Source organism: Pseudoliparis swirei, chromosome 21, assembly GCF_029220125.1.
Source record: "Pseudoliparis swirei isolate HS2019 ecotype Mariana Trench chromosome 21, NWPU_hadal_v1, whole genome shotgun sequence".
NCBI lineage: Eukaryota > Metazoa > Chordata > Actinopteri > Perciformes > Liparidae > Pseudoliparis > Pseudoliparis swirei.
The window spans coordinates 17,344,974-17,368,546 of NC_079408.1; the positions used below are offsets into that span (position 1 = coordinate 17,344,974).

Below are 23,573 nucleotides of genomic sequence, written 5' to 3' on the forward strand. Positions count from 1 at the left end.
CCCGCCTCCATCCCACTTACTGCGGGACAACGTCAGCAGATTCTGGGAGTCTGTTCATACCACTACCTGGCAGCAACACGGGGCTCGACCTTCCTTTGAGAAGCAACGGCTTCACTAATGTGGACAAAAACACAATCTTATCTTATTGTTATTATATATTAGAGGTGGATATATCGGTTTGACTTGGCTGTGAACGATTCTGATGGTAACAATACTGCTGACAATGACTCGTACTATGATTATAGACACAGCGCTTGTATTCCCAGTGGAATCAAAGCCCAGAAGAGTTCAGTCTGTTTCAGAGGACGGGTCATTGTTCAGCCCAGAGTTACTGGTGTGCTGCAGGTGTTCCGACTCCATGGTGCCACAGTCCTTCATGTTGCATTCTCCTCTGAACGCCCTTCAGGTGTGAAGGATGTGACGCATTGACATGTTCTGAAGGACACATTATGAATACAGTGAGTTCATGTGATCATAATCATGAATGACACATTTAAAGTGTTACATCATCGGCCTGTATTTGACCTCTTACAGTGATTTTTAAAATTGTTATGTGTGTTTGTGAGTACTGTGATGGTTTGGCCACAATGATCATATATATATCATCATAATAATGGTTGTGCTGACTCCAGGAGACCGATGAGTGGCGTGTGCTCTGCTGTGTTCTGATCCTTGTTGTGTGTAGTTTGAGATCACTGGCACTCTCTCCGACCTTCCTCTCCCCGAGGCCTCTACACACCAGAGGCCTTAACCTCCGACTCCATTCATCTGTCGGCTGTGTTCTCAGTTAACCGATTAGTTATTTGTTCAATAGCATCACCTCAGAAAATTGTTTTAAAAAATGTCCATCCCTCCGATAACCAGTCCCAAACCAGAGAGATTGTGATTACTATCAGAGGAAAAGAAAACATGAAAATATTCACACATTAAAAAACTACTAGGAGTGTCTGAAAACCATGAATTCTTAATATGACATAGTTGACTCATCGATAGTTGGCTGTACTCTTGTTCATTGGGGGTATTGGTGGTAATGGGAGATGCAGGAGCAACATGTTGGGGCGCTGGCGTCCTTCTTGTTAAATGCCATCGACCAATCACGACCCAGAGCTCCTAAAGGGACCTGAGACTTGTGTTGAGCGCCACCTGCTGCTGCTTCCTCACGGAGGAACAACAGAGTAAACAAAACAACGCACACGAAGCCTTTAGAACAGCAAATACAGAAATACTGTTCAATATTCTGTTGACCGTCATGCACTACGAGGGCGTGGCCACAATTCAATGTCATGCATTGGCTTTCAATGTAATCACATCAAATTACTGAGATATTTATAAACATAAACTCAGATTTCTGAATCAAACTCTCAATCTGCATGTGTGTGCATGCATGTAAACATATGAATTATTTATGCTTTCTTTCATTTTGCACTGAAGCCGGGAACTAAAGGATAACCACGTCAGTTCTTTGCGTTTGTCAAGTAATTAATTCCCTCGGGATTAAACTAAATAGGCTTTACTATTTCATATAAACTATTGGATCTGGATATGAAATGACCTACGTAGTCGTGACGAAATATATGTTCCATATTATTTAGTTTAGTGCATCAGGAGTAAAGCTTGAAGGGAAATATTTTTTCGTATCAGTCTTGGCATTATTTTTTAGGAAAATCCTTCTTAATCTACTTTATTTAAAGAAAGAGAATATGATGTTGAATTGTATTCACGAGTGAATCAATGTGACTTGGTGGTCGTGTGAGCTCTTTGTTCCTGAGCTGGAGCTCTGTCTGAAGAGAGCAGCGCAGTCTCAGAGGGATGAGGCCACACGGCTTCACAGCTCATTCAAACAGCCACACTTTGTGTTTTTAATGTGCATCAAAAGAATAAAACTAAATTCTCATTGACCAAATGAAATGCACCACTGTCTGTAGCTGCTCAGGAATGTCGTCTGCATTGTGTGTTTCTGGCTGCTTCCCACTGTTGGAGCAGATTAGAACACGTGTGCTAATCGGAGAGATAAGTTACATGGGTATCGGCAGCTTGAATGGCCCAACATATTTTATTATGTTTAAGTTTTTAAGTTTATTGCCATCAGTTCTAACTTATTTCTGAATTATGTGTAATATATCTCGTGGAAGATAAGAATGGTGCATTGTGCTGCAGTAACACTCATGAGTCCTGGCTGCTGGTGCAGGAGCAAGCCTCACTCTTTATTTAATGTTATTCATACTCCATATCATACTCAACACATGTATCATGACAGATGACGAAAAAGGAACAGCTGTATATTAGTGTATATATACTGTCATAAAAACTTGGTAAATATTAATAGAACCAAACATTTACTAAACTGAACCAGATCACAAGCAGTCAGAAATGTGTTGGGACCTCAAATGACCTCCAGCGACCCCCAACGACTTCCAGCAACCTTCAATGGTCTCTAATGACCTCCAACGACTTCCAGCGACCTTCAATAATCTCCAGCGACCTCCAGCCGTGAGCTCCAGCTCAGCCTGAACTCAGACAACACGAAGGCCATTGTTGCAGTGTGGGGGGGTTGTTGTTCCTGGAGCTCCTCCTCCCCGACCCCCCCAATAAGGCCAAGTACCTTGATGTGTGCAGTAGCTGCATGTGCCGGTCTGGTCTCCTCCTGCTCCTCCACTGTAGGCCTCAGCTGAATGGGATTCAGTGGCTCACTGATCAGACATGAGAACGATGGTTCAGGACCTGGAACGTTTCTTAATGGATATGAAACATTGCAAATGTCTGCCAAATGACTGGATGCTGTTGTTCAAAACCTTTTTTCCAAGTTCACTGATGACATTTTGTTTTCTCTTCTCTCTCCCAGTCCGAGCAGCCCAGTCCGGCCAGTTCCAGCTCCAGCTCAGGCTTTGCTCCCTCACACCACAAACGGCAAGGTAGTTATTGGATCTCTGAGTTCTTGTCTCCTTCGGTCCATAACGGTCTGTGTAGACGTTCCGTTGCTCTAGAAATCCTCTCGGAGGGTCCGGTGAGTCTAGAAGGTGGGACCTGTTCTTGTTCTTGACCTGAGGGTGACCTCTGCTTCTGTGTGTGTGTGTGTGTGTCATTCTCTCTGGATGCAGTGGTGGACTTCATCATCAGGAAAAGGTTGGCTATTCCTGCCACCACCCACACAGGTAACTGTGAGCCACACACACACACACACACACACACACACACACACACCTTTTACATCAGCATGGAGAATCTCTTTTCCAGCTCGTCAACTCTTCATCTCTGCAGTCAGTGAGGGATCTGTGTTAGGTATCGTGGATGTGATCCACCCATCACTCCTCCTCCTGCACTCTGATGTCATGGCCACACTGGTTCCCTCTGACGCCCACATGCACTCTCCTTCTGCAAGAAATGCTCTCCAGAGCACCAAGTGAACAGGAATGTGTTTGCTTTTCATGTGTCGGACATTTTTAAAGATTTCTTAAGCAGGAAGCGCTGATCTACGAGCTGAGAGGCGGTGACGGGGTAGAGTCAGAGAGGCGGAGCAACACGGCTGTGCTTTGGGTCTTGCTGACAATAAGAAAGCTATCGAAGAAAAAGCCTTCAAAGTCCTTTAAAGAGTAAAAGTGTCCGTCAGCCTACTCGGACCAGTCCCCCAGTCCCCCCAGCCCGGCCCACTCTCCTCCAGCGGCCTCGCCCCACTAACGACGGGCCTCTGTCTCTCAGTTCTGGGCCCGCTGCAGTCGGTGATGCAGGACCTGCACTCGGACGACAACGACGACGACTCGGAGGACGGCGGCGACCACGACATGGACTCTGACGCGGAGCGGCCGGCGCACACACACCTCACGCACCACCAGCGCAGGTCAGTGAGCCTGGAGCGCGCCACACGGCGGGACTAACGGGAGCAGTGGTTGTCGGGTTGTGTGATGGGGAGCAGGTTAGTGATCGTGTCACGTCTTGACGGAGGTCAAAAAGCAGTTCCTCAGAGGCTCTGAGCGCTGTGAGGCCTGTGCAGTGCGGCTGCGTTGGTACATAGACGTACATCGGCTGCTATGAAGCGCCCTGCGCTCACGCCGAGGCTCAGCATCCGCTCCTTTAAGAGGGCTTCCCTTCTGGTGTCTTAAAGCTGCACTCATCCATAGGGTTGAATCCACACTCCATGACTGTAGGAGGGTGTCGTGCTCCTAGTCCTCACTGACCTGCAGCTCTCCACACTGAATGACTCGTGGTTGAACACAGTGGAGCAGCGAGAGCGACGTGGAGGAGACCAAAGCCGAGCTGACAGAGACGTTGGGCTTCACTGAACACGGGTAACACTTCTTCTGTTCCCCCCAGGGTCAGTTTGAGTGACGGCAGTGAGAGTGACAGCTCCTCGCCCTCCCCCCCATCTCGCAATGAAGCCCCGCCCATGCTAAAGACCACCGCTAACCAGGTAACATGTGGTGTGTGTCATCTAACCCGCCACAAGCGTGTAGCTCCTGGTCCTCCAGAGTGACTGTTTCCTGTTTCCTGTGTCAGATACTGGAGGTGAAGAGTCCCACCAAGCAGAGCAAGCAGGACAAGAGCAGAAACCTGGACTGTGACAAGGTACAGCGGCTCCTCCCTAGAGATGCACACCGTGTGGGACTCCATCCAGACTCTGTCCAAGGGGTCAACGTGTCAGGAGGATGAGGCTAGAGATGCATCATGGCGACCAGTTATCAGAGAACTCGTAGCCAGCTGACCAAGAACATGTGAGCCAATAGAAGAGAAGACCAGGAGACACGCTGCTGACTCCAGGTCAGACCCCAGCAGGGTCAGCGCTGCAGCAGCAAACAGCTCAGTGGCTCCACCCCGACCCCCGTTAGGCCACCTTTGTAAATACTGATGTGTTCTTAATGACCTGCAGGGTTCGTACAGTCATGGAAAACCTGGAAAAGTCATGGAATTTCAAAATGGTTATTTCCAGTCCTCGAAAAAAGTCCTGGAAAACAATCTTGATGTCCAAAAGTTTTGGAAAAGTCATGGAAATGTCTTATATTCATTTGTTCATTTACGCATTTGATTAAAAGAATAAACATTTATATAAGTATTTATTATTTTAATCAAACTATTGTCTCATGTACACACCAAGATTTCACAACATTTTGGTCATGGAAATGTGGTTTAAAGTCCTGGAACTCCATTAGGCAACATGTTCAATAACATGTCATGAAATCAAATCATCCGTCCGGTTGGATGGATACTCTTATTTACTTGTTCTCTCCTTCAAATGTGTCCAGTGTTTTATAGTTGCACGTGTGTCGATAAGTCCATTAATAACTTATTTGATGGTTTTTTTAAGAGAAGAGGTTTATATTTCATGATGTCAGGTGCAAAGAGAAAGTGGGAGGAGTCAGGTGTGAGTGACAGGTGGTGTTGCTGTGTGCTTGCAGGCGTACCTGGACGAGCTGGTGGAGCTGCACAAACGGCTGATGACCCTCAGAGAAGGTCACATCCTCCAACAGGTGTGTATGCGGCGCTGTGGAGGAGCCGCTCCACCTGTTTCCATCAGTGTCACTGGAACACTGACGGTGTTAGAGGAGGAGGAAACACCTCCTGCACTCCCAGGATCCAACGCTCCTCTTGTTCTTGTTTTGATTAAGACAACTTTAAATGTGTCGTATGAAATTGCCTCAAGTGACATCACTTGAGGCCCTACAGACGTTATACTGGTGGCAGTAATGGTGGCTATGTACAGGTGATGATTGAACACATGTGTGTTGTGTGTGGCTAGTAGCCAATGGGATGAAGGGAGAGGAAATAAATGACATGATCAGAAACGACTGCATTTACAGATTCACAGCATTAATAGAACTGTTGTCTTAACTGTTATATAATGGAGTGAAGTCTACCGGAGCGGGTGGTAAGCACCGCTAGCTTTAGCCATGTTGAGAGCCATGCGGAGTCAATCCCTCTCAGCGGAATGTAAAGTATGTGTTACACAACACCGTCTGCCAAGCTCCAGATAAAAAGAGTCTATTGGATTAGAGGAGGATCCGTTACTCGTGCTCTGTAATCTGCTTCTTCATCTGGCAGCAATGAATAATTTGGTTGGCCTCTGCAGCTGAGCGGGACTCTGGAGGCCGATCGCGTGGCGGTGTTAGGGGGGCTGAGCAGTAATCAAGCTGATCCAGCCCAGGTGCTTCCGGGTGAAGTGAGTGAAGCAGGAGGAGAGAGGTGACTGTACCTCCGCCTGCAGAGCGGGTCCTGGAATGTCCCTCAGGTTCTCCCACCGGACCACAAGCAGAGTCCAGACGGCTCTGAGCGTTGTTCTGAGAAAGTCCTGCGAGGTTGTTTCTGTTGGTGTGAACTCGGATGCTCTGCTGATCTGCATATGGCTCTCTCTAACCACCTTTACCAAGGCGCTCCATGTCTCTACGTAGAGGGAGATGTTCTTAAAGAGACAGGACCATCACAGCATGTAAACATGTTCTAGTAGAAACCTAAGCTGTGTGTATTAGGCCGATGATGAGCGTGGCGTGTCCCTTTAAGACAGCAGAGCGCCCCCCCCCCCTGCCTCGTGCTGCCTCTCTGCTGCTGGAGTCGTGTGTTTCTGTGAAGATGAATTGTAAATTATCTTTGGATAATAATTGTTCTGGAGGCTCACTGAGCTCCGATCTGAGTTCTCTTTAAAGACCCGTCCCCACTCTGTGCTCTCTGTTCTCCAGATCGTGAACCTCATTGAAGAGACCGGACACTTCCACATCACAAACACGACTTTTGACTTTGACCTTTGCTCCCTGGACAGAAGCACAGTGAGAAAGCTGCAGAGCTACCTGGACACCTCGGGCCTGTCCTGAGGCTCTGAGCAGCCGGCTGCTGGATCTCGGTCTCCATGTAGACTTTTTAGATTTTCCTTGATTGAACTCTGGATGCAGACGCCCCACCGCGGCCGGTCCGGTGTGCCGTGTGTCCGGCCCGCCTGTCGGACCGGGCCCTCTGAGCGAGGAGGAGGACCCGCTGCAGGACCCAGAGCCAGGGGTTGTGGGTCACGAGCCCTGTGGATCAGGAGATCACCCAGAAGGCCTTCAACCGTCACTTGACTTCTTAGAGAAAAGAGAAAGGAAGTGGTTGCTCTTAATGATGTGCTTATTGTTCCATGTATGTTCCTTTTGTTCAAATGCACGGTTCCTTTACAACGTTGTACGTCTTATTTATTGTGTGTGTGTGTGCGTGTGTGTGTGTGTGTGTTTGAAAAGGCAAAAAAAACACAAATGGGAAAACGGCAGAGTGAGACCTCCCTGCAGGATGGTCTTTGGTCAGGCATTGCTGAGGACGCCCGATTTGACGTGAATTTCAATGTGACATCACCTCTGAGTCAGCAGCAGCAGCTGTGAAGAGGCCGCTGGTCACTTTATATTCCCCAAAAATAAATCGGGAATATTGGAGCGGGCGCCTGGCAGAAGGCCTCCTCGCCAGTGGAGTGGTTTGGATAACGACGAGCTTTATTTGATCTTAATGTTATAGTACGGGGCGTGGTCTGGGCCCGGTTTAAGTTCAGTAGTCCACATGATGAAGACAAAGCGTGTGTTTTTTGTTCTGACTGGTTGAACTCTTATCTAGTTACTTACTAATAAATTGTCTGAAAATCTCCCAGATGCAAACTTAGTGTGGCCGTCGCCATCTTGGATTACGGCTGTCGTCATGGTTATCTTGCAACTCCTGAACTGAAGTTCTCATATTTAGAACGTGGAGGAGTGACATAGAGACATCTACTGCTCTGCTAGCAACCTGTCAATCACCCTGTAGCCCCGCCCCTAAAGCGTCCCCTGCGTTATGGTCTGTGTGACTCTAAAGGACCATCATGTACTAAATGATGACATCATGCTGTATAGAAGAAGACTTGAAACTAGAGACAGACATAAACTCATGTTTACAATGTTTACTGAGGGAATACATCAAGAGAGAAGTAGTCATTATATAGACTTCTATACAACCAGAGGAGTCGCCCCCTGGTGGTCAGGAGAGAGAATGGAGCTTTGAATGGACTTCCGGAGGTTGAAGTGTACACACACACACTCACACACATGTAGGTTTGATTCTTACTACAAACCAGAGCCAACGTTAAATAAAGGTCCAGCAGGTGTTCCTGTATCAGTCTGGCGCTCTCTGCTGTCGGTTCCCTTCCACGCCGCCTCGCTGAGCACAGTGTTGTTTCAGACCGGTCGTCGCATGCTGAAGTGTTCATACATCGGATTTAGAGCTAAAGAGGTCAAATCTTCGGCGAGTGCTTAAATGGCTGTCAGGATATCAAACACAGATGGATCTGACCCACAGGAACGTTTAAAGGGAGCATCACAAGACGTAAGGTTCTACACATGTTGGTTGTAAGCTCTTGAACATGCTGGTTGGTTGTGCGCTCACCGGACTAATGCAAACATCTGCACTTCCACAGGCAGAAAGGTTTCCATCACAGGAAGTGTCTTTCCAGCTGTGAGGATTGGAGCCGCCACATCAGTTCATACAGGTGCAACAACATTTGGCAGTTTGTTTTTCCCATATTGTGACTCTGTGCCAGAACCGTGACCAGATCACTGATGTTTATCTACATTCTACAAAATATTGTCATTGTCAATATTCCATGTGACTCCTGTGTTCTGCATTTCTGAAATGTGTGAATTATTTCTGGTACATGTCAACAAGAGAGACGGCCAGTGGCTGACGGGTACTGTGACGCGCGTAGGAAAGAACAACAGCGATCTTTTGTTTATTTTGTGGCTGTTTGCTCAATCAAAGCTCAGCATCCACTTCTCCAAGGAGAATGCCTTCGTTTGATTGGTTGCCGAGGCCACAGGGTTCTTCTCACCCTGCGCTCTGTCTTATGGTTTCTTGTGTATTTTGAGGACATACAATAAACATTCTTTATGATATAAAGATGAGCAACTTGTGGGTGAGCTTTAATCCTGTGTTTCTTTAATTCATCTGTTTTGTTCAGGGTACATTATAGATCAGAGCTTGTGTTCAGTCACATGACAGCAGTGTTGGTCGCTCACACCTTTACTGAGCATCCTCCAGACCTGTAGAGACTTTACTCATGGAAGGTCTAAAACTCTTTCTGGAGAAACCCTCCCGGACTGAAATTGGAAGCTGGTTCCATAAAAGAGGAGCTTGATAACTAAAGGCTCTGGCTCCCATTCTACTTTTTAAGACTCTAGGAACTACAAGTAGTCCCGCATTTAGTGAGCGTAGCTCTCTAGTGGGGCAATATGGTACTACAAGCTCCTTAAGATATGATGGAGCATCACCAATCAAGGCTTTGTAGGTTAAGAGAAGAATTTTAAAAGTGATTCTTGATTTTACTGGGAGCCAGTGCAGAGCAGCTAGTGCAGGAGTGATGTGATCTCTTTTCTTAGTTTTAGTGAGAACACGAGCTGCAGCATTCTGGATCAACTGGAGGGGCCTAAGAGACTTATAGAGCAGCCTGATAATAAGGAGTTGACCTCAGAGACTTATAGAGCAGTCTGATAATAAGGAGTTGACTATAGAGATTTATTAGAGCAGCCTGATAATAAGGAGTTGCAGTAATCCAGTCTCGAAGTAACGAACGCGTGAACCAATTTTTCTGCATCTTTTTGAGACAAGATGTGCCTGATTTTTGAAATATTACGTAGATGAAAGAATGCAGTCCTTGAGATGTTCTTTACGTGGGAGTTAAAGGACAAGTCCCGATCAAAGATAACGCCAAGATTCTTTACAGTGGTGTTGGATGCCAGGGCAATGCCGTCTACAGAAACCACATCACCAGATAATTGATCTCTGAGGTGCTCAGATTAAAATTACTTCGGTTTTGTCTGAGTTTAACATCAAGAAGTTGCAGGTCATCCATGTTTTTATGTCTTTAAGACATGCTTGAATTTTACCGAGTTGGTTGCTCTCCTCTGGTTTTATCGATAAATATAGTTGAGTATCATCTGCATAACAATGAAAGTTTATGGAGTGTTTCCTGATAATATTGCCCAAAGGCAGCATGTATAGGTAAATAAAATTGGTCCAAGCACAGAACCTTGTGGAACTCCGTGATTAACGTTGGTGGTTATCGAGGCGTCATCGTTTACAAATACAAACTGAGATAGATCTGATAAATAGGATTTAAACCAAATTAGTGCCGTGCCTGAAATGCCAATCGACTGCTCCAGTCTCTGTAACAGGATGTCATGGTCAATGGTGTCGAATGCAGCACTAAGGTCTAACAAGACCAGGACAGAGAGGAGTCCTTTATCTGCTGCCATTAAGAGGTCATTTGTAATTTTCACCAGTGCCGTCTCGGTGCTGTGGTGTTTTCTAAATCCTGATTGAAATTTCTCAAATAAACTATTATGATGTAGAAAGTCGCACAACTGATTTGCGACCACTTTCTCAAGGATCTTGGAGAGGAAGGGAGGTTAGAGATCGGTCTGTAGTTAGCCAACACCTCTGGATCCAGAGTGGGCTTCTTCAGGAGAGGTTTAATAACAGCCACCTTGAAGGAGTGTGGTACGTGGCCTGTTAGCAGAGACACATTGATAATATCTAATAGAGAGCTGCCAATTAAAGGCAAAACGTCTTTAAGCAGCCTCGTCGGGATGGGGTCCAAGAGACAGGTAGACGTGTTAGAAGTAGAAACCGTTGAAGATAATTCGTCACGGTTGATGGGAGAAAAGCCCTCCAAATATACACCAGGGCATACAGCGGTTTCCAAGGCCATTCCACTTGAGGACAGATTGGCACTGGTTATGGGCAAGAGAATATTAATCTTGTCCCTAATAGTTAAAATCTTTTCATTAAAGAAGTTCATAAAGTCATTACCACTGAGGTATATAGGAATGCTCGGCTCCACAGAGCTGTGACTCTCTGTCAGCCTGGCTACAGTGCTGAAGAGAAACCTGGGGTTGTTCTTATTTTTCTCTATTACTGATGAGTAATAGGCTGCTCTGGCATGACGGAGGGCCTTCTTATATGTTTTAAGACTATCTCGCCAAACTAAGCGGGATTCTTCCAGATTAGTTGAACGCCATATGCGTTCAAGCTTTCGTGACGTTTGCTTCAGTTTGCGGGTCTGAGGTTATACCAGGAGCAAACCTCCTCTTCCTCACTGTCTTCTTCTTCAGAGGGGCTATCGAGTCCAGTGTCATTCTCAGAGAGCCTGTGGCACTGTCAACAAGATGATCAATCTGGGACGGACTAAAGTTAGACCAGGAGTCCTCTGTTATATTGAGACGTGGTATCGAATCAAATACAGAAGGAATCGCTTCTTTAAATTTAGCTACAGCACTGTCAGTTAGACATCTGGTGTAGAAACTTTTGACTAACGGTGTACACTCCGATAGTATAAACTCAAAAGTTATGAGGTTGTGGTCTGACAGAAGAGGATTCTGTGGGAAGACCTTCAAATGCTCAATGTCAACGCCATAAGAACAAGATCAAGCGTGTGGCCAAAGCTGTGAGTGGGTTTCTGTACTCTCTGACAGAAGCCAATCGAGTCCAACAAGGAGATGAATGCAGCACTAAGGCAATCATTATCAACATCCACATGAATATTAAAATCTCCTACAATAATAACTTTATCAGTTTTAAGAACCAGACTTGATATAAATTCTGAAAATTCAGATATAAACTCTGAATATGGACCTGGTGGCCGGTACAGAATCACAAATAGAATTGGCTGTAGTGTTTTCCAGGTTGGATGTGAAAGACTAAGAACAAGGCTTTCAAATGAGTTGTAGTTTAATTTAGGTTTAGGATTTATGAATAGGCTCGAGTCAAAGATGGCTGCTACTCCACCTCCTCCTCGAGAGTCACAGCTCTGTGGAGCTGAGTATTCCTATAAACCTCAGTGGTAATGACTTTATGAACTTCTTTAATGAAAAGATTTTAACTATGAGGGACAAGATTAATATTCTCTTGCCCTTAACCAGTGCCAATCTGTATGCCCTGGTGTATATTTAGATGGCTTTTCTCCCATCAACCGTGAACAATTATCGTCAACGGTTTCTACTTCTAACACGTCTACCTGTCTCTTGGACCCCATCCCGACGAGGATGCTTAAAGACGTTTTGCCTTTAATTGGCGGCTCTCTATTATATATTTTCAATGTGTCTTTGTTAACAGGCCACATACCACATTCCTTCAAAGTAGCTGTCATTAAACCTCTCCTGAAGAAGCCCAGGGGCTGGACCAGGTGAACCTGATTCAGCCCTAACTATAAGCTCTGTCAAAGAGGAAGGTCTTAAGTCTACTCTTAAACGAGGTGACTGTGTCTGCCTCCCGGACTGAAGGTGGAAGCTGGTTCCATAAAAGAGGAGCTTGATAACTAAAGGCTCTGGCTCCCATTCTACTTTTTAAGACTCTAGGAACTACAAGTAGTCCCGCATTTAGTGAGCGCAGCTCTCTAGTGGGGCAATATGGTACTACAAGCTCCTTAAGATATGATGGAGCATCACCAATCAAGACTTTGTAGGTTAAGAGAAGAATTTTAAAAGTGATTCTTGATTTTACTGGGAGCCAGTGCAGAGCAGCTAGTGCAGGAGTGATGTGATCTCTTTTCTTAGTTTTAGTGAGAACACGAGCTGCAGCATTCTGGATCAACTGGAGGGACCTAAGAGACTTATTAGAGCAGCCTGATAATAAGGAGTTGACCTAATAGACTTATTAGAGCAGCCTGTTAAACTATAGCTGGTTGTTGTTGTTGTTGTTGTTGTTGTTGTTAATACTCTGAATTCTGTTCATTGAACTTTTTTTGTCAGCTTTGATGATTATTGCTATTATTTCTCATTCTTTCTAGTAAATGATTTCCATTTTCATTGAAATTCATCAGAAGCAGCTTCTTGTGTTTGTGGATCTAAACATTTGATTTCAGTCCATACGGGTTCTGAAGTCTCCCATGTGGGGCCCTGCTCCTGTAAATCTGAGCTGTTATTGCTCCTTTCAAGTGTTTCATCATATTTGCCTTTGCAGCCTGTTGCTTTCTCTCACATGAAGACCACCAGAGCTCCTGGTCTCCGTCCTCAGAGGGCCTCCGTCCTCAGAGGGCCTTCGGCCCCGGACCCCTCGTCTGCTTCTGGGTTGTTCTGTGGTTCCCCGGTTCCCCCTGTGGACAAATCGTGTTGACCTTCCTCTGTCGGCTCTCCTGTGGAATTATGGGTGGCTGGTGGTTCTGCCCCCCCCCCCCCCCAGAATGCATACAAATTAGCCTTTCAAATATCAGATCAAGTTATGTACAGAACAAAAGCAGAGCGGACTTCAAAGAGGAAGGATGCAGAGGCTTCAGCCGGCTCACTGAACCGGGCCGGTCCTCAGACGCCGTGGTGGATTTGATTAGTGTTTTTAACTCTGCTCCGCCCCCTCCCCCCTGGCTACCGGGACCCCCTGCACCACCAAAATGGGTCCAGCCCTTTGGAGCGAATCCCAATCCCAAAACCTGGTCTTTGATTTCGGGGGGCTTGGCACGGCTCCTTCTCCCCCTGCTTTGTTCCTCTTGATGGATCTAGGCGGGCCAGCGAACCGTGACCCCTGCTGGCCCACCCCGTCTGTGTGAGCGCACACACACACACACACACACACACCAACTGACAATGCCAAGCCACCAAAGAACCCGAGAGGAAAATGGAGGAAGAAAGAAAAATGTCGACAAATGTGCTGAAAGCGTCTGTGTCTCATCTGACGGATTACAGGCCGAGTGTCGCGGTGTCTGCTCTGATGAGTTAGCCATGTGTGATGGCGAGGAGGAGAGTCTGGAGCGCCGCTATTCAGCTGCTCTCAACCACCTGCCAGATGGACACGAGTGTGAACTTGAACAAGGAGAAGAAGGAGGGAAAAAACACTTCAGTTCCCGCCTCCTTTTCTCTCAGCCTGCGTTCTCTAACCGCTGCTGGGCGGCGGCTCCATCACTGATGTCTGAAGACCAGCACGCTTTCATCAGTATGCTGTATAGTTCACTCCGACAGTCAGAGAACACGGCAATGTATTCATTATTGGGATATTGTTTACAATTTATTACAACTCATTTCTATGATGTGGCCATTATGCTGACCATGGAGCCACGCTGACGGCTCCTTGAACAAACAAAAAAGAGAAGCTGACACAAGGGTCTACTTTAAGTGAGGGAAGGATATATTAATTCAATTCAATTCAGTTTATTTGTATAGCCCAATTTCACAAATTACAAATTTGTCTCGGAGTGCTTTACAATCTGTACACATAGACATCCCTGCCCCAAAACCTCACATCGGACCAGGAAAAACTCCCAAATAACCCTTCAGGGGGAAAAAAAGGGAAGAAACCTGGAGGAGAGCAACAGAGGAGGATCCCTCTCCAGGATGGACAGATGCAATAGATGTAATGTGTACAGAAGGACAGATTTAGAGTTAAATACATTCAATGAATATGACAGAGTGTATGAATAGTTCATAGTAGGCATATTCCACGATGGAGACCTCCACGATCCATCAGGCAGATGGCGGTGGGGAGGAGGAGTGGGCGGAGTCTCAACAGTGGGCGGAGTCTCAACAGGACAGTGGCGTAGTCAGGAGCAGGAATTCCACGACCCAGACCTCAATGATCCATCAGCAGATAGGATCTATGCCGTCTCATAGGGTCCGATGACCCCATGAGACGTGAAGTCAAAAGGACTCCGGGGAGAAAGCAGAGTTAGTAACGTGTGATTGAGAGATGAAAATTCATCCTTAAGGAGAGAAAAGAGGAGAGAGGTGCTCAGTGCATCCTAAAACGTCCCCCGGCAGCTATAAGCCTATAGCAGCATATCAAGGGGCTGGACCAGGTGAACCTGATCCAGCCCTAACTATAAGCTCTGTCAAAGAGGAAGGTCTTAAGCAGCAACAAGACTTAGCAGTAAAAACAAGTTAAAAAAGATAAAGATGGAAGCTAATGCTTCACCTGCAGAGACAGAACACAATGACAGGAACATTGTTCCCGTAAAGCTCGTCGATTTATTGACTTTTACAATCATTAGAAAGCAACATGTACACACCCAGTAGCTAACTGAGCTAACGCTACTTCATGATGTGCTAACCGCCTCTGCTAATGTTAGCGCCACCTGGTTTTTGATGTAGAAACGTTTATCACAGCCTCTCCTTGGAGAACCAGCATCATTGAACCAAGACCAGCTCCACAAAAACAGCCACAAAACAAAAGAATATCTGAAGCCAGCGAAGTCGATGTAGTCAAGTGTGGCTGGAGCTAGCTTATGCTAAGCTAGGACTTCTGCTCAGTCTGCGTTCTAGGGGTGGAACTTAGCGAAGGGTCCAGCTTTAAATACGCCGACATCACTGAAACAAAGCAGCAGTCGGACAAAATGGAAACAAGATGATCAAAAGCACTTTATTGAGGTATAAAGGGGAGGAGATGGTGAGACCTGGTGACCCGAGTAACGCCTCAGTGTAACGCCTCAGTGTTACGCCTCAGTGTAACGCCTCAGTGTTACGCCTCAGTGTAACGCCTCAGTGTAACGCCTCAGTGTTACGCCTCAGTGTAACGCCTCAGTGTTACGCCTCAGTGTAACGCCTCAGTGTAACGCCTCAGTGTAACGCCTCAGTGTTACGCCTCAGTGTAACGCCTCAGTGTTACGCCTCAGTGTTACGCCTCAGTGTTACGCCTCAGTGTTACCTCAGTGTTACGCCTCAGTGTAACGCCTCAGTGTAACGCCTCAGTGTTACGCCTCAGTGTTACGCCTCAGTGTTACGCCTCAGTGTAACGCCTCAGTGTTACGCCTCAGTGTTACGCCTCAGTGTTACGCCTCAGTGTTACGCCTCAGTGTTACGCCTCAGTGTAACGCCTCAGTGTTACGCCTCAGTGTTACATCTCAGTGTTACGCCTCAGTGTAACGTCTCAGTGTTACGCCTCAGTGTTACGCCTCAGTGTTACGCCTCAGTGTTACGCCTCAGTGTAACGCCTCAGTGTAACGCCTCAGTGTTACGCCTCAGTGTAACGCCTCAGTGTTACGCCTCAGTGTTACACCTCAGTGTTACGCCTCAGTGTTACGCCTCAGTGTAACGCCTCAGTGTTACGCCTCAGTGTTACGCCTCAGTGTAACGCCTCAGTGTTACGCCTCAGTGTTACGCCTCAGTGTAACGCCTCAGTGTTACGCCTCAGTGTTACGCCTCAGTGTAACGCCTCAGTGTTACGCCTCAGTGTTACGCCTCAGTGTTACGCCTCAGTGTAACGCCTCAGTGTTACGCCTCAGTGTTACGCCTCAGTGTTACGCCTCAGTGTTACGCCTCAGTGTAACGCCTCAGTGTTACGCCTCAGTGTAACGTCTCAGTGTTACGCCTCAGTGTTACGCCTCAGTGTAACGTCTCAGTGTTACGGCTCAGTGTTACGCCTCAGTGTAACGCCTCAGTGTTACGCCTCAGTGTAACGCCTCAGTGTTACGCCTCAGTGTTACGCCTCAGTGTTACGCCTCAGTGTTACGCCTCAGTGTAACGCCTCAGTGTTACGCCTCAGTGTTACGCCTCAGTGTAACGCCTCAGTGTTACGCCTCAGTGTTACGCCTCAGTGTTACGCCTCAGTGTAACGCCTCAGTGTTACGCCTCAGTGTAACGCCTCAGTGTTACGCCTCAGTGTAACGCCTCAGTGTTACGCCTCAGTGTAACGCCTCAGTGTTACGCCTCAGTGTTACGCCTCAGTGTTACGCCTCAGTGTAACGCCTCAGTGTTACGCCTCAGTGTAACGCCTCAGTGTTACGCCTCAGTGTTACGCCTCAGTGTTACGCCTCAGTGTAACGCCTCAGTGTTACGCCTCAGTGTTACGCCTCAGTGTACGCCTCAGTGTAACGCCTCAGTGTTACGCCTCAGTGTAACGCCTCAGTGTACGCCTCAGTGTTACGCCTCAGTGTTACGCCTCAGTGTAACGCCTCAGTGTTACGCCTCAGTGTTACGCCTCAGTGTAACGCCTCAGTGTAACGCCTCAGTGTAGTGTAACGCCTCAGTGTTACGCCTCAGTGTTACGCCTCAGTGTTACGCCTCAGTGTTACGCCTCAGTGTTACGCCTCAGTGTAACGCCTCAGTGTTACGCCTCAGTGTTACGCCTCAGTGTTACGCCTCAGTGTTACGCCTCAGTGTTACGCCTCAGTGTTACGCCTCAGTGTTACGCCTCAGTGTTACGCCTCAGTGTAACGCCTCAGTGTTACGCCTCAGTGTTACGCCTCAGTGTAATGCCTCAGTGTAACGCCTCAGTGTTACGCCTCAGTGTTACGCCTCAGTGTTACGCCTCAGTGTAACGCCTCAGTGTTACGCCTCAGTGTTACGCCTCAGTGTTACGCCTCAGTGTTACGCCTCAGTGTTAACGCCTCAGTGTTACGCCTCAGTGTTACGCTCAGTGTAACGCCTCAGTGTTACGCCTCAGTGTTACGCCTCAGTGTTACGCCTCAGTGTAACGCCTCAGTGTTACGCCTCAGTGTAACGCCTCAGTGTTACGCCTCAGTGTAACGCCTCAGTGTAACGCCTCAGTGTTACGCCTCAGTGTAACGCCTCAGTGTTACGCCTCAGTGTAGCGCCTCAGTGTAATGCCTCAGTGTTACGCCTCAGTGTAACGCCTCAGCGTTACGCCTCAGTGTTACGCCTCAGCGTTACGCCTCAGTGTAACGCCTCAGTGTTACGCCTCAGTGTAACGCCTCAGTGTAACGCCTCAGTGTTACGCCTCAGTGTAACGCCTCAGTGTAACGCCTCACTTACGCCTCAGTGTAACGCCTCAGTGTTACGCCTCACTGTTACGCCTCAGTGTAACGCCTCAGTGTTACGCCTCAGTGTAACGCCTCAGTGTTACGCCTGTGTTACGCCTCAGTGTAACGCCTCAGTGTTACGCCTCAGTGTTACGCCTCAGTGTAACGCCTCAGTGTTACGCCTCAGTGTAACGCCTCAGTGTTACGCCTCAGTGTAACGCCTCAGTGTTACGCCTCAGTGTTACGCCTCAGTGTTACGCCTCAGTGTAACGCCTCAGTGTAATGCCTCAGTGTTTAACGCCTCAGTGTTACGCCTCAGTGTAACGCCTCAGTGTTACGCCTCAGTGTAACGCCTCAGTGTTACGCCTCAGTGTAACGCCTCAGTGTAATGCCTCAGTGTTACGCCTCAGTGTAACGCCTCAGTGTTACGCCTCAGTGTAACGCCTCAGTGTTACGCCTCAGTGTAACGCCTCAGTGTAACGCCTCAGTGTAACGCCTCAGTGTTACGCCTCAGTGTTACGCCTCAGTGTAACGCCTCAGTGTTACGCCTCAGTGTAACGCCTCAGTGTAACGCCTCAGTGTTACGCCTCAGTGTTACGCCTCAGTGTAGTGTAACGCCTCAGTGTTACGCCTCAGTGTTACGCCTCAGTGTTACGCCTCAGTGTAACGCCTCAGTGTAACGCCTCAGTGTTACGCCTCAGTGTAACGCCTCAGTGTAACGCCTCAGTGTAACGCCTCAGTGTAACGCCTCAGTGTAACGCCTCAGTGTTACGCCTCAGTGTAACGCCTCAGTGTAACGCCTCAGTGTTACGCCTCAGTGTTACGCCTCAGTGTTACGCCTCAGTGTAACGCCTCAGTGTAACGCCTCAGTGTAACGCCTCAGTGTTACGCCTCAGTGTAACGCCTCAGTGTTACGCCTCAGTGTTACGCCTCAGTGTACGCCTCAGTGTAACGCCTCAGTGTTACGCCTCAGTGTAACGCCTCAGTGTTACGCCTCAGTGTAACGCCTCAGTGTTACGCCTCAGTGTAACGCCTCAGTGTTACGCCTCAGTGTTACGCCTCAGTGTAACGCCTCAGTGTTACGCCTCAGTGTTACGCCTCAGTGTAACGCCTCAGTGTTACGCCTCAGTGTAACGCCTCAGTGTAACGCCTCAGTGTAACGCCTCAGTGTTACGCCTCAGTGTAACGCCTCAGTGTTACGCCTCAGTGTTACGCCTCAGTGTAACGCCTCAGTGTTACGCCTCAGTGTAACGCCTCAGCCTCAGTGTTACGCCTCAGTGTAACGCCTCAGTGTAACGCCTCAGTGTTACGCCTCAGTGTAACGCCTCAGTGTTACGCCTCAGTGTTACGCCTCAGTGTAACGCCTCAGTGTAACGCCTCAGTGTAACGCCTCAGTGTTACGCCTCAGTGTTACGCCTCAGTGTAACGCCTCAGTGTTACGCCTCAGTGTAACGCCTCAGTGTAACGCCTCAGTGTAACGCCTCAGTGTTACGCCTCAGTGTAACGCCTCAGTGTTACGCCTCAGTGTAACGCCTCAGTGTAACGCCTCAGTGTAACGCCTCAGTGTAACGCCTCAGTGTTACGCCTCAGTGTAACGCCTCAGTGTAACGCCTCAGTGTAACGCCTCAGTGTAACGCCTCAGTGTTACGCCTCAGTGTAACGCCTCAGTGTAATGCCTCAGTGTTACGCCTCAGTGTACGCCTCAGTGTACGCCTCAGTGTACGCCTCAGTGTTACGCCTCAGTGTAACGCCTCAGTGTTACGCCTCAGTGTTACGCCTCAGTGTAACGCCTCAGTGTTACGCCTCAGTGTTACGCCTCAGTGTTATGCCTCAGTGTAACGCCTCAGTGTTACGCCTCAGTGTTACGCCTCAGTGTTACGCCTCAGTGTAACGCCTCAGTGTTACGCCTCAGTGTTACGCCTCAGTGTAACGCCTCAGTGTTACGCCTCAGTGTTACTCAGTGCGCCTCAGTGTAACGCCTCAGTGTTACGCCTCAGTGTTACGCCTCAGCGTAACGCCTCAGTGTAACGCCTCAGTGTTACGCCTGTGTTACGCCTCAGTGTTACGCCTCAGTGTTACGCCTCAGTGTAACGCCTCAGTGTTACGCCTCTCAGTGTACGCCTCAGTGTAACGCCTCAGTGTTACGCCTCAGTGTAACGCCTCAGTGTTACGCCTCAGTGTAACGCCTCAGTGTTACGCCTCAGTGTAACGCCTCAGTGTAACGCCTCAGTGTTACGCCTCAGTGTTACGCCTCAGTGTGCGCCTCAGTGTTACGCCTCAGTGTTACGCCTCAGTGTTACGCCTCAGTGTTACGCCTCAGTGTAACGCCTCAGTGTTACGCCTCAGTGTAACGTCTCAGTGTTACGCCTCAGTGTTACGCCTCAGTGTAACGCCTCAGTGTTACGCCTCAGTGTAACGCCTCAGTGTTACGCTCAGTGTAACGCCTCAGTGTTATGCCTCAGCGTAACGCCTCAGTGTAATGCCTCAGTGTAACGCCTCAGTGTAACGCCTCAGTGTTACGCCTCAGTGTAACGCCTCAGTGTTACGCCTCAGTGTTACGCCTCAGTGTAACGCCTCAGTGTAACGCCTCAGTGTTACGCCTCAGTGTAACGCCTCAGTGTAACGCCTCAGTGTTACGCCTCAGTGTTACGCCTCAGTGTAACGCCTCAGTGTTACGCCTCAGTGTATCGCCTCAGTGTAACGCCTCAGTGTTACGCCTCAGTGTAACGCCTCAGTGTAACGCCTCAGTGTAACGCCTCAGTGTTACGCCTCAGTGTTACGCCTCAGTGTAACGCCTCAGTGTTACGCCTCAGTGTAACGCCTCAGTGTTACGCCTCAGTGTAACGCCTCAGTGTTACGCCTCAGTGTTACGCCTCAGTGTAACGCCTCAGTGTAACGCCTCAGTGTTACGCCTCAGTGTTACGCCTCAGTGTTACGCCTCAGTGTAACGCCTCAGTGTTACGCCTCAGTGTTACGCCTCAGTGTAATGCCTCAGTGTAACGCCTCAGTGTTACGCCTCAGTGTAACGCCTCAGTGTAACGCCTCAGTGTAACGCCTCAGTGTTACGCCTCAGTGTAACGCCTCAGTGTTACGCCTCAGTGTTACGCCTCAGTGTAACGCCTCAGTGTTACGCCTCAGTGTAACGCCTCAGTGTAACGCCTCAGTGTTACGCCTCAGTGTAACGCCTCAGTGTTACGCCTCAGTGTTACGCCTCAGTGTAACGCCTCAGTGTAACGCCTCAGTGTTACGCCTCAGTGTAACGCCTCAGTGTAACGCCTCAGTGTTACGCCTCAGTGTTACGCCTCAGTGTAACGCCTCAGTGTTACGCCTCAGTGTAACGCCTCAGTGTAACGCCTCAGTGTTACGCCTCAGTGTAACGCCTCAGTGTAACGCCTCAGTGTTACGCCTCAGTGTTACGCCTCAGTGTTACGCCTCAGTGTTACGCCTCAGTGTTACGCCTCAGTGTAACGCCTCAGTGTAACGCCTCAGTGTAACGCCTCAGTGTTATGCCTCAGTGTAACGCCTCAGTGTAACGCCTCAGTGTAACGCCTCACTTACGCCTCAGTGTAACGCCTCAGTGTTACGCCTCAGTGTAACGCCTCAGTGTAACGCCTCAGTGTAACGCCTCAGTGTTACGCCTCAGTGTAACGCCTCAGTGTAACGCCTCAGTGTAACGCCTCAGTGTTACGCCTCAGTGTAACGCCTCAGTGTTACGCCTCAGTGTAACGCCTCAGTGTAACGCCTCAGTGTTACGCCTCAGTGTAACGCCTCAGTGTTACGCCTCAGTGTTACGCCTCAGTGTAACGCCTCAGTGTTACGCCTCAGTGTAACGCCTCAGTGTTACGCCTCAGTGTTGCGCCTCAGTGTAACGCCTCAGTGTTACGCCTCACTGTTACGCCTCAGTGTAACGCCTGTGTTACGCCTCAGTGTAACGCCTCAGTGTTACGCCTCAGTGTTACGCCTCAGCGTAACGCCTCAGTGTAACGCCTCAGTGTTACGCCTGTGTTACGCCTCAGTGTAACGCCTCAGTGTTACGCCTCAGTGTTACGCCTCAGTGTTACGCCTCAGTGTAACGCCTCAGTGTTACGCCTGTGTTACGCCTCAGTGTTACGCCTGTGTTACGCCTCAGTGTTACGCCTCAGTGTAACGCCTCAGTGTTACGCCTCAGTGTAACGCCTCAGTGTAACGCCTCAGTGTTACGCCTCAGTGTTACGCCTCAGTGTAACGCCTCAGTGTTACGCCTCAGTGTAACGCCTCAGTGTAACGCCTCAGTGTAACGCCTCAGTGTTACGCCTCAGTGTAACGCCTCAGTGTAACGCCTCAGTGTTACGCCTCAGTGTAACGCCTCAGTGTAACGCCTCAGTGTTACGCCTCAGTGTGACGCCTCAGTGTCACGCCTCAGTGTTACGCCTCAGTGTAACGCCTCAGTGTAACGCCTCAGTGTTACGCCTCAGTGTAACGCCTCAGTGTAACGCCTCAGTGTTACGCCTCAGTGTAACGCCTCAGTGTAACGCCTCAGTGTTACGCCTCAGTGTAACGTATCAGTGTAACGCCTCAGTGTAACGTATCAGTGTAACGCCTCAGTGTAACGCCTCAGTGTAACGCCTCAGTGTTACGCCTCAGTGTAACGCCTCAGTGTTACGCCTCAGTGTAACGCCTCAGTGTAACGCCTCAGTGTAACGCCTCAGTGTAACGCCTCAGTGTAACGCCTCAGTGTAACGCCTCAGTGTTACGCTCAGTGTAACGCCTCAGTGTAACGCCTCAGTGTAACGCCTCAGTGTAACGCCTCAGTGTTACGCCTCAGTGTTACGCCTCAGTGTAACGCCTCAGTGTAACGCCTCAGTGTTACGCCTCAGTGTAACGCCTCAGTGTAACGCCTCAGTGTAACGCCTCAGTGTAACGCCTCAGTGTAACGCCTCAGTGTTACGCCTCAGTGTTACGCCTCAGTGTAACGCCTCAGTGTTACGCCTCAGTGTAACGCCTCAGTGTAACGCCTCAGTGTAACGCCTCAGTGTAACGCCTCAGTGTTACGCCTCAGTGTAACGCCTCAGTGTAACGCCTCAGTGTAACGCCTCAGTGTTACGCCTCAGTGTTACGCCTCAGTGTAACGCCTCAGTGTAACGCCTCAGTGTAACGCCTCAGTGTAACGCCTCAGTGTTACGCCTCAGTGTAACGCCTCAGTGTTACGCCTCAGTGTAACGCCTCAGTGTAACGCCTCAGTGTAACGCCTCAGTGTAACGCCTCAGTGTAACGCCTCAGTGTAACGCCTCAGTGTAACGCCTCAGCGTTACGCCTCAGTGTTACGCCTCAGCGTTACGCCTCAGTGTAACGCCTCCGTGTTACGCCTCAGTGTAACGCCTCAGTGTAACGCCTCACTTACGCCTCAGTGTAACGCCTCAGTGTAACGCCTCAGTGTTACGCCTCAGTGTAACGCCTCAGTGTTACGCCTCAGTGTAACGCCTCAGTGTAACGCCTCAGTGTAATGCCTCAGTGTAACGCCTCAGTGTACGCCAGTGTTACGCCTCAGTGTTACGCCTCAGTGTAACGCCTCAGTGTTACGCCTCAGTGTTACGCCTCAGTGTAACGCCTCAGTGTAACGCCTCAGTGTTACGCCTCAGTGTAACGCCTCAGTGTAATGCCTCAGTGTTACGCCTCAGTGTAACGCCTCAGTGTTACGCCTCAGTGTAACGCCTCAGTGTAACGCCTCAGTGTTACGCCTCAGTGTAACGCCTCAGTGTAACGCCTCAGTGTAACGCCTCAGTGTAACGCCTCAGTGTAACGCCTCAGTGTTACGCCTCAGTGTAACGCCTCAGTGTTACGCCTCAGCGTAACGCCTCAGTGTAACGCCTCAGTGTTACGCCAGTGTTACGCCTCAGTGTAACGCCTCAGTGTTACGCCTCAGTGTAACGCCTCAGTGTAACGCCTC

The 23,573-nt window shown here is 48.8% G+C and overlaps 1 protein-coding gene across 3 annotated transcripts in view; it reads left to right on the plus strand.

Annotated features, from left to right (window-relative positions):
* Nucleotides 1–8,873, plus strand: part of mllt3 (MLLT3 super elongation complex subunit) — a 52,585-nt gene extending 43,712 nt beyond the window's left edge. For 2 of the 3 annotated variants that reach the window (XM_056442167.1, XM_056442166.1), the window contains 7 exons: nt 2,843–2,912; nt 3,099–3,152; nt 3,697–3,835; nt 4,309–4,405; nt 4,492–4,560; nt 5,388–5,459; nt 6,663–8,873. In XM_056442167.1, coding sequence (XP_056298142.1) covers nt 2,843–2,912; nt 3,099–3,152; nt 3,697–3,835; nt 4,309–4,405; nt 4,492–4,560; nt 5,388–5,459; nt 6,663–6,794 — 633 coding nt within the window. In that variant the 3' untranslated portion in view covers nt 6,795–8,873. The remainder of the gene's footprint in view (nt 1–2,842; nt 2,913–3,098; nt 3,153–3,696; nt 3,836–4,308; nt 4,406–4,491; nt 4,561–5,387; nt 5,460–6,662) is intronic. The other variant, XR_008835070.1, reaches the window with a different exon arrangement.
* Nucleotides 8,874–23,573: the final 14,700 nt, after the last annotated feature.